The 16,804-nt window shown below is 38.0% G+C and overlaps 1 protein-coding gene across 1 annotated transcript; it reads right to left on the bottom strand.

The window, feature by feature from the left end:
• Positions 1-578: 578 nt before the first annotated feature.
• Positions 579-13,877, bottom strand: LOC121891144 (chloride anion exchanger-like). The gene is made up of 21 exons (XM_042403912.1): positions 13,569-13,877; positions 12,935-13,111; positions 12,153-12,292; positions 10,977-11,087; positions 10,722-10,882; positions 9,113-9,277; positions 8,852-9,004; positions 8,452-8,534; positions 6,938-7,085; positions 6,731-6,844; positions 6,173-6,250; positions 5,990-6,085; positions 5,764-5,870; positions 5,074-5,143; positions 4,681-4,773; positions 4,341-4,436; positions 2,467-2,694; positions 2,330-2,384; positions 1,566-1,711; positions 1,408-1,455; positions 579-1,032 (listed from the first exon to the last, which is right to left on the bottom strand). The coding sequence occupies exons 2-21, from the start codon at positions 13,063-13,065 to the stop codon at positions 1,006-1,008; spliced, it is 2,250 nt and encodes a 749-aa protein (XP_042259846.1). The 5' UTR covers positions 13,066-13,111; positions 13,569-13,877; the 3' UTR covers positions 579-1,005.
• Between the last annotated feature and the right edge of the window lie 2,927 nt (positions 13,878-16,804).

Here is a 16,804-nt window from a genome sequence, read left to right on the forward strand (position 1 = left end):
ATGTCACCCACTGCAACAGTGTAACTCATTGATGTGTTTGTAATAGTTTCTGGACAACAATAGAGCTCTATAGCACAGAGGAATAAGATATATCAGGTTTTGGATACACACACAATACTTGCTGGTAGATCAATTCATTGTTGGTTTGTCTTTTTATGGATTTTGTCAACACTAAGAAAAATATAAAATACACAAATGACTGTAATTCAGGAATATGCACCATTCACGCACAATAGTATAATATGAATGAGTGAAGATCATAACTAAAATCTGATACAGGGCCCATCTTCAAGATCAGGTAATGAAGTAGGACCCCCTTCAGGCCTCATCATGTCATCTGATATTGTGACAGTTAATCTGTTGGGAGTTGAGTATCACAGCCTTTTAACAGTATGAGGATACCATCCAAAACAACATTGCAGTAAGGATGTGTCTGATCAGTTATGAATAAATGAATGTTGGATATCAGTTTGACCTCTGGATGGGTCGACATGAGGGGGACCCATAAGACCCGCATACACCCCTGGTGATAGTGTCAAAACCTTTATTACCTTATGAAGAAATTCAAACAGTGAATGTAATTATTCAGAGTTGTAAAACATTTATTTCAATATTTCAGCCACTGCACACTCATTCTCATTCATTTCATTGCTTTTATCCCAGAGAACATTATTTTGAGAACAATATGCCAAAAAGTTAATTTATTCTCATTGTCATGAAAATAAACAGTAACTATACAACATGTAAAATATATTGCACCTAAAATTTTCTACAAATTCACTATTTACAGTATAAAAAACAACAATGCCATGAAATGAGATTTCTTACATTACAGTGGATACTGTATATGTAAACTTAGATCGTCAGATTTATAAAGTCAAAAACAGTATATCGTTATTCATTATATCAGTGTACTGTACAGCATGATTGGTAAAATAGTCACTCTTTTTGCCTTTGGTCTTTTTGGTGTTTTCTGCCAGAAATAATCATCTTCTCATTCAGAAGTTAGAACTTGGTTTCTGGATCTGGTGCCTGTGGGCGAAGAAGGAGTTTTTGTTTCAGTAGGTTTCATTTTTGAAGCATGTGAAGTTATAAAAATGCTGCTTTTACAAAATGAAAAACAGTGAATTATGGAATCTTTTCAATAATATGTGGCTTTGATCATGCTTCAGGCAACACTTTTAAAAATGAACATTTCAGGTAGTGAATAAAGATGGTGCATTTACTAGATTATATCAATTGGACAATGGAATTTGTCTCAATAATAATATATGAAATGAAACAAATAAAGGTGATACAGTTTTCCCAAAAAGCATATAAATCATGACAAGTATAGGATGTTGCTTAAGTAGAAAAGATGAAAACCACAACAGGCACTGTTGCTCACAAATAAAAATGCTTACGTACATTTCTATCTCTGCCTCCAGGGTGGTGAATTGTGACTGTTGTTATAACCTGCAGAGCAACATGAATAGTTAAATATGCTGTTCATGTTCATAGCACTAATATATAGGTTATTTTTCACTAAATAAACACTTGTGACAGCTAAGCTTTGTCTTCTCTACCTTTTCATAGTTGGATTTCTTTTCTGTGGACTCTGGATGGTTCACGAGGGTTTGCAACATGGCGTCATGCAGTGTCAGGTAGAATATTGACGGTTGAATTTCATCATCAAAGAAGCTACACTCATGCAGTTTCTCCAGGATATAAGCTGCAGGCAACAAAAAAAGTTAGTACATGGCACTGAACATTATATTTGTTGCTTTTATGTAAAAAGTAGATAGTTACTAAGTTATAACGTACAACCAGTTGTCAACAGCATCAGTTGTTCGTCAATCCGGCTGGGATTTTGTTTTAACATGTAAATCAATATTCTTATGTCTTATTCATTTAAAAGTGTTACAACTCACAATAACAAAAAGGAATATATCTTCTAGATTAAGTAATTATGCATAAGGTGGATATCTGTTTGTGTTCAGTAAGAGATTAACAAGAGCCCCCAAGCAACATCTAAATACAAAAACAGAATGATTTTTTTGTCTGATGGAAGTGACATGAACAAGGTAATGGCATTAAAAATATGCATTTGGCGATTAAATGTTTAAATCTGGAGAACACACAACAACACTGATGACCGAATAACTTGTTAACATGTCATTAGTAATAATAATGTCATGGTATGAAAAAAAATACATTTATAAAATGTTCATGCTCATGTAACTTTTTATAGTAATAACAGTCTATGAAAGTTCTACATAGGGTTACTGTCTCTTGGGCAGAACTTAAGTTGGAAAAAGGTAAACCCCGCAGTTTGATGTTTCATACTTACGATCACAAGCCACAATGTAGATCTCAACTTCAACCCGAATAAACTCTTTCAGAGCCTGCAACACAAAAGGGATGGTTGAAGAAGAATAGCCTCAGTGAAGTAACTGCTACAGTCGCTGCTGTGAATGGCCAACTCACGGTTTTGAGTCCCTTCACAGCAGAGATGTCCAGGAAAGAGACAGCAGCAAAGTCCAGAATCAGGCTATGGATGTCCACTCTGGGAACAATGATGTTGGCGGGAAGCTCAGCGTTCCAGTCAATCCGAGTGGGCAGGTCCTTGAAGTCTGTCGGCAGGTCAAGCTCCTCCACGTTGCTTTCATCTTCTGACTCCTTGATGGGTCCATATGAGGTATTAATGAGGCCCTTCTGTAATGGCAAAATATTGTTAATTCATTTCTCACTTTTTCTTTGTTCAGCTCATTTATTAAAAGACTGCAAGATATGTTAGATGTAACGATTCTCAACAATGAATCACATTGTGATTTTGTGATTGATTGTGATGTTAGTTGCCTGGGTCAGCTCAGTGACTCCATCTGCACTACAATGTGTGGCTGGCATTTTAACAATCCACCATGGAGGGTGCTAAGGGGTTAATCATACTGCAGAGGTAGATTAAACGTCAGTCATCAATTGTGGCTGTTTTATTGGTTGTACTCTGGCATAAATTGGTTCTGCAAATTTGCTTGGCCTCATGAAAGCAGAATCTTTTGTTCCATCTTTTAAGAACAAAGCTTCTGATACTTTAAGGTAGAAATTTGTACCAAGTCAGGACGAACTCATGAGTCAGTTGAAAAAATAGTTCAACATTATGGGTAATATGCTTGTTTGCTTGCTTGCAGAGACCTAGATGAGAAGATTGATACCCCTTGCATGTCTGTGTGTTAAGAACAGAGCTAGAGCCAGGAAGTGATTAGCTTAGCTTAGCATAAACTGACCCTTACCCTAACCACTGACTGGAAGCAGGAGAAAACAACAAGCCTAGCTAAGTCCTAAGTTAAAAAATATGCCTGCCAACATTTCTAAAGCTCACTAATTAACATGTTGAATCTTATTTCTTTGAGCTATACACAAACAGAAATATAGAAATGTCAGGTTGTGGTTTTACAGGGAGTTATGTGCTGGAACTTTTTTTTTTTTTTTTTTTTGGCGAACAGCATGACAGCCAACAAATAATTACAGCACCTGACATTTTGTTAAGCTAATCACCTCTTGGCTCCAGCTCGGTCTTAAACACACAGACATGACAGTGATATCAATCTTCTTATCAACTGCTCAGCAAAAAAACCTGAACAAGCATATTTCCCAAAATGCCAAACTATTTCTTTAAGACAGAACACTGATTGAAAAATGCATTATCCCACCACCGCAGACAACTGGTTTCAATTCACAGGATCTTCTAGTACGACCCAATTTTCAGTTTTGGTGGTGGGCAGCCGGTGTGGGATCATGCTTTTCTTGCAGCAAAAGTGAACCCTACTGGTTGGTCTGCCTTTGTTTAAAGGAAATATTGGTCACTTGGGTACATATTGTAGTTGTACTTTGAAAGTAAAAATGGTAAGGCTCCAACAACAACTGTGTGTATATATTATAAAAGTATATATCTTAAAGGGTACTGTCCCAGCTTTTGTACTCACTAAAGACAATTCACACATCACAGGCCTGGTCTTATCATCCTCACACAATTACTTGCATCTGAGTAAAAGTACCTTGTACCATCTGCTGAGCAAATGCCATCACAATCCAGATTTCTAGTCAATATATTTCAAAAAGTCATTCTGACACTGCACTAATGGTATAATAATGATGGTAATGTTTACATTATTTTGATTGTTTATGTAGTAGAAATGCAGTTCTACACTGCTGACCTAAATAGAGTTATCACATCAAAACAGGAAGAGATAACATCAGCATAAAAATTGAGTAACTGTCACTTTATTGGCCTTGTCAAAGTGTTTCTATGGTAAAAAAGCATGCTGTTGCTATCACTGAATAAGGTCAAAGTCATTACTTACCGATGTCCATTGAAGGTCACCTTTCTTCAGAAGTTTCCGGATCATCCTCAGTGCTTTATTTCTCTTTCTTAACACTCTCAATGGGTTAAATCCAGCCTGTGCAACAGTTTAAGAGACTGAATCAAGTCAAAGATAAGATTTGTAAATGTATCTTTTCCAATCTGCCTGTTTAAGAAATTATAGTTTAAAGTTGATTTATTATGTTTCTGCCACACTTTATGGCATTTTCCACTGAATCAGATGCTGTGTTGAAAACTAAATTAGCTTAGTTTAGGGGTTTGTATATGATTTACTACTTTTCTAGAAGGATATGACTTTAATACTTAAAAATAAGACTTACAGCTTCCACCAGCTTGTTCCTGAAGAACTCAATGTTGGCAAAGAAGATTGGTGATGGTATCCTGAAGATTTTCACCCCCTCTGGCTCATATATCTGGAGAGGATCATTACCTCATTATAGGCAAATTGTTGCCAAAATCACAGAAAAGTATGACTAGTCTCTTAAAAGTAAGATGCAACATAAAACAGAAAGGAGGGAACTGGAATAATTTTTATCACCTATTTCTAACTGCACATTTGAAACCATTTTTAATATTGGACATGGAGATGGAAAATCCTGGAGGAGCCTGGTACTCCACTTAATCTCAGTATTGGAATCACTGGTCAAAACTACAGTTAATGTTGTAACATAAGTTACAAAGGACAGCTGGAAGCACACACCAAGCCAACTTACATTGATATAATCCTTTCTGTCTTTGTAGATATCAGTTCCCTTAATGTTGGCCAGCACACTGCAGCGAGGGCTGAGAAAAAAGAAATAAAAACTTCATCAACCATTGTAGTGGCTCTGTGAGGCAATGCTGACATGCTGATGTTTGGCAGATATAATATTTATCACATATACCACGTTAATTTAGCACATTAGCATTCTACAGCTGAGGTTAATAGAAATGTTATTACTTTTGCAGGTGTTTGGTAATAAACCAAAGTTTTCAAATTCAACCTGAGGAAACATGAACATTTGTACCAAATATCATGGCAATTCATCTGTAGTTGTTTAGACATTCACTAAAAATCACAAATGTCAATCTCGTGGTGGTACTAGTAGATACAGTTTGGGACCCATGAATGTCTGTAAAAATTGTTATGGCAGGTGATCCAATAGTTGTTGAGATTTTTCAGTCTGGACCAAATTGGCGGGCCAACTGACTGACTAACATTGTAAGCCCTTGAACCTCACTGCTAGTACAGCTAAAAATTGGAGCACTAAGGGCTTAAACGTTCAAGAAACCATTCACAATCTCAATTTATCATAATGCTGCATGCTGTCAAGATTTGCAAACAAACTATAAAGCTAAGACACAAAGAAATTTAATTGTCAAATTTTGTGTAATGCTTGGTTAGTCACTGGTCAGATACTGACAACTGAGTCCTGAGGACGACACTGATTAGCTCCACACCAAGACCTACAGCCAGTCCAAGATCGAGTCCCAGAAAGATGGCAGCGAAACAGGTACATAACCACACCACCTGTGCATGGACGAAGGTGGGAAACAAATGAGTTTAAAAAAAGTCAGAATGACCATGATTGTCTTTCAAGTGCAGACATTTCTGGCTTTTAAAACTTTCTTTATAAATTCCAGACTTACACAGTCTGGTTTGTCCCTCCTCCACAAGTAGGGGACGTCTCTGAATTGCATCAGCATGCCCTTCAAGTTGACGATGACCACAGCACCCAGCACAGACTGTTAAAACAATAGGTCAAAGGTCAGCTGTGATCAGTCCAAAAAAATCTGTACATCAGAATCTTACTAGAGACTGAGGCTGTTTACCTTCGGGAGCGGCTCCAGTAGGTATCCAATCGCCACGGTGACTATCATCACTATGATGGCTGACAGTAAACCAGCTATCTGAAAAAGGTGTAAGAGGCACAGTATGTTACACTGCAGAGATGAGGAACATGGCCTTGGTGCCACAGCTAACTGAGGTTTAGATTATATGAAAACTATAGACCAAAGAAGAATAACAAAAAAGTCCAAGACATAGTTGGCCCCCTTTGCTGCAAAGGTACACTTGAAATAAACTAGTTTGTATGACCTATTATCTGACTGCATCTGGGATATGGGGATAAATAGGTGTACTGCTGCACAAGTGCTCATCTGTTCTGCCTATGATAGCTTGACCTCAAAAATGTGCCTAAGTACAGTACTTGAGTAAATGTACTACTTAGTCATATACTACCACTGGTAACAAAACATAACATGCTACTGCTTTATGTTTTGCAAGTTGGCCTCAACTGTATTCAAACCTGGCTCAAACTCAAACTGGATCTGTCTCAGATTTGACCAGAACTTCAGCTTTGTGAGGAAGGGTCAGATATATTAGTTTACCTGAGTCTTGCCCCCTGTACTCTCCTGCACTGCACTCCTGGAAAGAGCTGTACTCGCTGCAAAAGACTTGAAGGAGGCTCCAAAGATGTTACTGACTCCGAAAGCAATCAGTTCCTAGAGGCAGATCAAAGAGATGACATGTCTTATTATCCAAATCACCTGAGGCTCTTATCTTAATGTTGTAAATGTAACAGTGTTATCACGTACCTGGTTTCCATCTATGGTGTAATCGTGTTTCGTAGAATAGACCTTTGCTACAGAGAAGGCTACAGCAAAACCCACTATGGCTATTGGAAATGCTTCGACTGCTGACTCCTGGAAGATCTGCAGGTCTGGGGCTATGGGACGCTCATACCTAAAAATGAGTATTAGTCTATTAACTGAAATATTTCTGTAATATGTAGCAATGATAATTCAGTTTGAACTACCTCAGACAACATTTATTGTGGTTATGGGTGGTAATCACTGATAATTATTTGTAAAGAACAGGGTGACATGAGGTGATTTCATGCTATCTGTACTCATACATCACAGATTAAATTAGTCTGTTCTTTAATGACTCTTTGTTTAATAACAGAGCTGATAAAGCCGTCTAATCATCTAATGGGTGTAGACTTAGAGATATAACATATTGCTGTTTTTTTCTGCCCTCATTATCTTTTGACTGTGAATGACATGATCCATTAATTACTCAATTAATAACAAACAGCGAGGGTACAGCTGTTATTCAGGCATCATTTTTGTGAGGTATTTGAAAAAATACCTCACAAAAATGATGAAGGGTGGACTAGCAAAGTAAGAATTTCATTGTGTGGTGTAACCGCCTGTGTTTACTGTGCACATGATAATAAACTTCTTGACTCTTTTGACTGCTGTTGTATTTCAAATGAAAGTACCAGAAAACTGGGAAGCTTAGATAGACGCTTGAATTTAAACTTGCATTAAGAGATTTTTTAGCTACTTGGTGGCAGGTAGCATAAGTGGTTTATATAGGTTTTTTGCTGAAAAAGCTGATGAGAGCATTTAGATTGGACCAAAACATTAAAGTTGCAGGCCTTTAAACCAATATTTCTGGTTTTATTTGTCCAGGTTTTGATATATCTGTCTCTGAGATTTCTGCCTCTACCCCAATAAAATGAAGGTGAATTTTATTAGTGTTGCTCACTGAACTACATTTAAGAAATTCAATATCAACATGTCTGTCCCAGCTACTCAGGATTGTCCACAGGTTTTGTGGATCAGAGTGAAAGAGACAGAGACAGCCGTTGAGTTTTTTTCAAATGCCGTTTTTCAATGCATTGAGCACTACAAACTATCAAAATTAGACTTTTTGTGTTTTAAATGAACCAACCCTTTAAGATCAGGTGCTACTGTTCATAAAAATACTGTTAGTCCTCTCATGACATGAAGAAACTTTTCTCAGCTGAAAGGAGATGTGTATATATGTACATATTTCTATATATTGAGTCACTGACATAGGGAGAGCACACTAGAAGATCACTGGCAAGAGTAGAAAAATGTGGATGTGCTGACCCTCTCCTAGCATGGGAAGATGACAGATGGATCCTGAAAATACATCTGGGATTAGACTGGGACTCCTCTGTTACTAGTCTGGTTGTCTCATGGGCACTAAACTTCAGAGTTTAAATATCACTGAAAATGTTGCTATCCAAATAATACCAAACATGTCTTTGCTTTAGCTATTGTGCAAAATAGCTTACCCCTTTGGAATATGGCCAACAACGTCAATGCCATACTTTGTCTTGAAGTCAAATGCATAAGAAACTCCACATGCAATGACAGTCTGAGAACGAAATGACACAAATCACTAAATGACAGCTGAAAAATAGGCTTAGTTTCAAAATGAGAGATATTTATTAACCTCTGGTTTAGAGTTTAAGAGCTCTGTGTCCGCAAATTGCTATGAATGTTTTCTTTTAAATGCCATGAATGATATCAAAAATCATACTAATGATTGCATGGTACTCCTATCTGGTACGGTCATAAAAAGTTGTAACCAAAATTTATGCTTTCATTACTACTGTTGTTGTAACTAACAAGCCTTCAACAGCTCAGGCGATGGAAACATTTATAAGGATCATGTTGCATAATCTTGCTCACCATGATAACTTCTATGGGTATGGGCACTGGTAGCTTGGATTTGAATCTGTCATTTAGCTCCTTCACGATGAACACCACCACCATGATCACCAAAGAGATCACCAGATCACAGATGTTGGCAGAGGTTATCTTGTTAAAGATGATCTCCAGGGTCTGTAAAAGAAAAATAAACTCCTTGAACTCCTTGTGTCCAAGAAATAAATGATCCACTTTCCCTGACTGTGATAAACAGCGTGAAAGCTTCAACACGTTTTTACTTACATATACGATAGCGAGTGGTCCACTGATGCTCTGGACCGTCAGCCCCAGCACGAACTTCAGCTGCGATACCAGGATGTGGATGGCGGCTGCTGTGGCAAAGCCGGACACCAGGGTGTCTGACATGTACATGACGACAAAGCCCACCTGCAGGACACCCATTGCCAGCTGGAAGACACAGAGAGGCCATGTTGGTGATGAGGTAGTATAGGAAAACAAAAGTAACTTCCCTACTACACCTGGATCTGGAGGGGATTCACACCCAGATTCACTAAAGGTGAAGGGAAGAGCATACACGTACAGACAGTTATCTAACTCTTATATCTGTATGTGTCACCTTTGCTCTCTGAATCAGTGCATCCTGGCTACTAATGCACCAAATACATCAAACTGTTGCAATGTACTGCCACATGGCCAGTGTGTATTGCATTTAGGGGGGTAAAGTCCAAAGAGAAGCACAAGTCAAGAAAGAGGATGAATAGATCCTTTTGTTACCTGCTGTAAAGCTTCTCCCTGTGCAACTATGTCTCCTAGAAATTACATTTATATGCTACTAAACAGCAACACCAAATATGTTTAGAAGGAAGCATAATGCTGCCTAAGTTGTGTTTTCTGTCAACATAATGAGAAAATGTTATAATTAATGTATTGCTGATACTGGATTTATAAGTAAAATGTGACAACTAATTACATTGCTGGTCCTGATAAATATCCGATCTTGCAGGACAATATCCACCGACAGTAAGAACAACATTATTAAAAGTTTTTTATGGTTATGTTTAGACACTGTCAGCACTTGGTTAAGGTTAGGGAAAAGTTACAAAATAATCTGTCTTTCAGCACCTGTAAAGCTCATTAATTAACATATTTGATGTAGTTTGTCTAATCTGTACAAATCTACATCTGAAATGTAAAAACGACAGTTTGTGGTATTACAGGATGTTATGTGTTGGTCTATTTTTTTGCTGGGCGCAGTCACTTCATGGAGTCATGTCATCTTGCAAGACGTCACGTGGTAGGTGTATTTTGTTACCTTTGGACAATGCCAGGCTAGCTATTTCACCTCACTCCCATTCTTTATGCTAAGCCAAGCTAACCGTCTCCTGGCTCTAGCTTCATACTACAGACGTGATCTTCTCATCTATCACTTGGCAAGATTAAGTGTATTTCCCAAAAAGTCAATCTATTTCTTTAAGCAGGTCGAATCAAGTAAGCCAACTTGCTGTCAAATTTCAGCAAAGGATCACTGTGGTTGCACCTTTAATCTTATTAGTTTTTTCACTAAAAAGTGAATTTCAAGTAAGGTCATGAGTCAAGATTGCACCAAACAGCTTCTCAGAATTTTGTGGCATATACAATTATTTTTGAAAGACATTTCTGTTTGTCAGATTACCCCTGTTTCACTTAGGGACAGCTCAGCAAGGCAGATGTGTGCTGTCGCAAGGTTTTGAAGCTGTGCCACACAGATGTCAGAGAGTTTCTAAACCTACCATGTCACCATGACACCCCACCTCAATGATTAAAGTTTATTTTGAACTCTGTCATTGCTGTGTTGACAAGATAAATAGCTGTTGAACGTTTGAACTGAGTGGTTGTGGTGAGTGTGTTTTACCTGCATGATACCGGCGAGGAAGGTCACAGAGGAGGCCACCAACACTCTCTGCTCGTCTCTCGTCAGGCCTTCAAACCCTGTGATGTTGGCGGGCGGACCCTCATCTGGGACAAGCCTGGTCACCACCGTGCTAATCATCATACACAAGACAGGGAAAGGCCCTGCAGAGAGAGAAAGAGGGGACAGAGATTGAGACTCACAATACACTCACTACTAATGAAAAACGTTCAAACGCACCTACGTGTCCAGCCTTACCCACTGAGATGTGTCTGGAGGTGCCAAGAAAAAAGTACATGATGACAGGGAAGAAGGCAGAGAAGAGTCCGTACCAGGGTGGCAAAGAGGCCAGCAGACAGTAGGCCAGACCTGACACACATACATACACAGCATTTTATAATTTGCAAACTACACTTTGTTGCCACAGATCACAAAAACAAAAAGGAGAATTCTGAAAAATACCATTTATGATCAAAATGATAAAATATATAAAAATAATAACCTGTTGTTTGTTTACATAATAACCCTAACCTACTGCTAAAGATAGCCACATTATCATACCACACAGTTTATACACAGATGGCTGACTCCAAGGTTATCATCATTATCAGATTAGACACAAGTTACACAACTGTTAGTCATAAAACAGTGGCATTTAGAAGTGGAAACAAGTGAAAGCAAAACGACATTAGCTGAAACCAAAATAGCCAAACAACAATTTTAAAGCGGATGAGATTTGGGGATTTTTGGAAAGTAATATCCCTGTGCTTCTATTCTTGTCCCTTGTTTTCAGAGCTACAGATGACATTTATTGCAGTTTGTTCTAAAGTACAAACACACTTTTCCCAAGTCAACCCCAATGAATAATGTAGGAACCCTTCACATAAATCAGTAACAGGATACATCTTCTCTCACACTGTAAGAATGCACAAATACTGATGTTTTCCTTTGGATAGCAGTACTGTGTGACTGAAGATTTATTTGTCTACTCCCTTTGCTGAGGTCATGCAGTGGGAATTAGTCTACAGATAACTATAAAAGTTTTATCTTCATTTCAAGGCCAGATAGAACATTTTTACATGGCAAATTAGTTTCAAATGCATCGTAACTCTTTCAAGTTTTGCTAAAATCAGTTCATTTTGCTCATTTTCTACCAATTTGGAATGATTACTTTCACTGAAATTGCAGTCCTCGTCTATGTTAACTCTACTGTTGGTCTGTGGAGTGCTGCAGACAGTCCTATATGACCCATAAGGGTTGCCAGGAGCTTCTTTTTCACCAGCCAGAGGAAGTTCACTACCCTCACCAAACCACTATGAGTTGCTAGTGCAGCAACAAGAATGACTGAATGTGTCAAAGAGTTGCATTTATGCGGTTACTATAAATTTAGAGTGTGACTCAAAGTAGGAAGGAAATGATTCATTCGTTATTTACCTTGCAGGACAGCTACAAGTCCAGTGCTGATACCAGATACAATGTCGCTGAGCAGCCACTCTTTGATTTGGTAGATTTTCAACCATCCAATGACCGGCAGAAGAGACAAAACTGCATTCTTAGCTCGTTTGGCATCACATCTGCAATGATAAACAGAAACAAATATAGTTATATACATTATGTATGTTAAATAGAAAAACAAAGTTATAGATTGATGATATTCACTTGATAAGATCTCGGCAGTGGAACATGTAACAGGGTAAAATGAGCCACTTTTTCTGCAATTATGACAAATTAAATGTGTATTTTATTTAAAACGGTTAACATTAATAGTCAACTTCATCTCACAGGGAATTCATACTTGCATATTGTGTGTGTAAATGTTTTTTTTATATTGTATAAAAGACTGGACCTTGTGCATTGAGCCAGGGGATTATTTTTTATATCAAAGAAAGTGGATCAAGAACCAAAGTTTAAATTTACTTGATCTTAATCAACATAATTTTACATCAATTTAAACTTTAAAAACTTAGTCAAAATGCACTAAACTTGCAGGTTTTATTTATATTCAAACTTGTGTTAATGGCTATGAATATATGTTGTACATTAAGTTTAAAAAATGTCTGTTTTTTGTAGTTTTTGAGGCTCAACTTTCACTTTTTCACTTTCCTCTTTAAGTTCATCGTCTCATCATCCGTAAGGGACAGACTTCAAGTGTTAATTGTGCAGTGATCACGAGTCAAAAGCCACACAGGAAACTAAAAACCAAAATTATTCCTTACGTGAAGTACTGCTTGATGTGGTCCAGCATGGTTTTGCGGTGCCTGTAGACCTTCTCATGCTCCTCGGTGAAGGACTCCTCCGAATACAGCGGCCTGGCCACCACATACTGCTTAGCTCTCGGTCGCATCATCTTGCCTCTGCTGCCTGGAGGACTGCTGCTTCCTCTCTATGTGGCTCTGAGATCCATTAATCACATTAGGTCAGGAATAAGGTTCTGTCTTCCCTTTGAACATCACTTATCAAAGAACATTAATGGCTAACAACAAAGGTCCAGACCCCTAAATACAGGCAGAGCACATGGGCCAAGTCAGAACATGCACAGCCCTGAGGGGGGAGATTTGTCAGGCTCTATGTGAACTCTAGAAACAGATTAACACCAGAGAGGCTTGTTTTAAATATTAGCACTGAAATATCTCAGCTCCCTGACTTTTCCAACTTTCTTTTTCAAGATCTGAATCACTCAGGAAATTGTACTTCCTTCAACCGGAGTGCTCGGCACCTCTGGAGTTCAGGCTACATATAAAGATCCTCCGATGTACAAAGATTTCACCCTCAAAAGCTGAAAAAAATAGACTTTTCTTTTTCCAGTAACCTTCATATCCTTGTATAATGTACAGCAGCTTATGCACATACCTGACAGTGTCCTAATCTGCCTCAAATCCAAGGTTTCCAGTCTCTCTTCCTCCTCCTCCAGCTCTTGGAGTTCAACTGGGAGCTCTGACAGTTTTGCCATCAATAAATGCCACTTCTGTCACTTATCACAACTGTAATTATTAACAGCAATTATGATGAAGTCCCTGTTTCGCACAACTGCTGGACGCCTGCCTTATCCTTGACCATTGTTCTTACTGATATCTGTAACCCGCAACTTTCAGCGGAGGCTTTCCTCCCCCGAAGAGCATTTGGAAGTTATTGTACCGATGGGCAGGATAGGGAGGATGTGGACAGGGACAGACAGGACAGGACAGGACAGGTTATTGTTATGAAGTGGAAATCAAGTAGCTTTTCAGGAGGGGAAACGCTGGCAAAGGTCAGCTGCAGCTTTCTGTTCATTGCGCACTTCAAGAATAAAAATAGTCTGTGTGCAGCAGGAACGCAGATTGTTTAATGAAAAGTCCCAAATTTATTTATCCAGAGTGTGATAAGACACCCTGATACTCTGATAATCAGGTCCCTGGCATGGCAAGTTAAACACATTACAAGTTCAAATTCATGAGTCATCTTAAAACTTAACTGACCTTTTGTGTTTTTCCTCAACAAAGTTGACATAAGAGAGAGCTAAGTGAGAATGAAGTCTTCCTTCAAATTTAGAACTGCACTAATCAAACTGTTGATGAGCAGAAACTATAGGCGTATGGATAGGTTAATAGGTGGTAAGTGTGGTGTGGTTAAAGTTAAGATAAGTCTCCAGGAAATGAATGTAAGTCAATGTAATTTGACTTACATTCTAATGTCCTCTGAAGTGATGGAAACATGACTGTGTGTGTGTCACTGTGTGTGTGTGTGGTGGGGGATTTGTTCATTGGTTTCAGTCCATTGAGTTGGAATGCAAACATTACAGGAAAATGTGAGAGTGACCTTATCGAGGTGTCTGCTCAGAATTAAGTGGCAGTAATTCCCGCCTCAGCTGTTTGTAGAGGATCAAGCACAGTTCAGACCAGTTTCATGGGAAATGTTTGTGTGTGTGTGTGTGTGTGTGTGTGTGTGAGAGAGAATCCAGATGCATGAATGCATCTCTTTGTGAAATTAAAACCTCCAATTTGGGGGTTTTTAATCACCATATTCCAAATGTTTTCATAAGTGTGTTCATATGTCAATGTGTGTTCTGGGCTTAATGATGTTCAGTGAACCAGTAACTCGAGGCTGATAACTTCTGAAAGCTCATATAGTTTACTATAATAAACCAGTGTGATTTAACCGCATAGCTGTGATCAGGCATTCTTTCACACCATGCTCAGTGATAAACTACAGCGTAATGATTGATATCTGATAAATGCTGGAACAAAGGGCTCCTGTCAGTTGCTTCAAGGTCAGACGGTTTTCCAATTGGTACACATTTATTTCCATTAATAAAAAAAAAAAAAAAAAGCTTGAAGGGAAGAACAACGTGTTCATTGGTATGTGTGTGTGAATGTTACATTAATGAATGGAAAGAATTTTGTGACGAAATTTCCAAGTAAACAATAAACATACACAGAAAAGAACTTGGTTCATAAATATGTTATCCATTTTTTTGATTGCAGCAATCTGTGATCAAAATTTTTAAGTGACATGACAGAATCGACTTCTTTTCAACTCCGTTGCTAACAAATTATTTTAAACACAGGTTGTGATTTATATTTATGGACAGTATGCATTGTCAACACAGGAAGTAGAGTGACGTTCATGTAGTGCAGTGTACACTAAGAGTGTAGAGGTCATGTTTGTGGGTCGATGTTTTTACCTTGAACACTGATGGTTGGAGGGTTAAGACATTTGACACTTGTTCTTTACAGTGAACACCGCCTCCCCCAAACCTTATCTACATGATTTTAGTTTCGTAACCAACTGAAAAAATTGACAGTGAAATGTTTTGAAGATATGAACAAGACTAAGAATCTACAGTTGTTGAAGCATCTCATTTGAGACAATTCTGGACCAAAGTGGAGGACCAATCGACTGCTTTGTAGCTAAAAATATAAGTTCTGTCTAGTGTTTATATTTACAAAAATGTAATATATATATGATGCAAATGTAATTCAGGCATCAATATTTCTCCCAAAATGTGTCTTGCTTATGAAAAGTTGTTGCTTACAAACTGAATGTATTTTCAGTATGTTCAACTGATCAATGTAGATTGCAATGCATATTTACAAACTTAGCACTGCACGTTTCATTTGTGAAGTTTAATCTCATATAATATCCATATGCACATCTATCCCTAATGAATGTTTTAACACATACAGATATAGTGTCATGTGTTTGTGTGCTTTTCTTGTTATGCTGCTCTGTTTTCCCCTTATTTCTTAACTCTAGCTCTTTGTGGAGATGTACAGAGGTAATTGTGGCACAAAAGTTGCACAAATAAACGCACATGATCAAACACACAATCCATATGAAAAAGGGTATAAAGAAAAGCAAATTCCAATCAAGAAAATAGCACGCAATGTACTAAGCAGATATTTAACTGAACATGAAATAGCAAAGAGGTGAATGCACTGTGTACTACAACAAAGCAACCAAAAAAGCATTTTTGGGTCATCAGATATGATTCTCTCTGTGCATTTGTCTTATCAGTCATGAAAGAATGTACTCTTACCACAACTGACATCAAACAAGTAGGGCTTCAGAGGCAGTATGCAAATGTCTTGTCAGTCGGTCTAACTCTTTTGTTACAACTTAATACCGCAACACTGACGGAAACATAATTAATGCTTTGTCTGTTTTTTCCACAAATCAAATTTAACAGAACAAGAACAAACTGCAACTGCAGCATACAGATTGTCCTGAACTGTCCTGTTGGCATCAACAGGATGTGATAAGACAGATAGAGATGCGAATGTGGGGCAAAGTAGGTTGTAGTGATCTGTCTGATGTTGTAACGCTGTAAGGTCTCTGATCTGATCATGACTGCCCTATTTTCTTGAGACAAAGAAAACTTGACACTTTCAATCTGAAGACAGAAGAGTGCAACAGCTTCTTCATGTTGCAAAGGGAGTAAGAGATTGCCTACTGTATAAGAGTGGTATTTAGGAATTGTAGTCCAACTGGAGGTCTGAAAAAAGAGCAGGAGATCCAAAAATCTGCCAACCACAAAATGTACAATCAATACGTTTTGTACACGTGGTATAAAAAGTACACATGAATCCATTAGTCCAAATAAAAGCACA

The sequence above is a fragment of the Thunnus maccoyii genome, chromosome 23 (genome assembly GCF_910596095.1).
Source record: "Thunnus maccoyii chromosome 23, fThuMac1.1, whole genome shotgun sequence".
Taxonomy (NCBI): Eukaryota; Metazoa; Chordata; class Actinopteri; order Scombriformes; family Scombridae; genus Thunnus; species Thunnus maccoyii.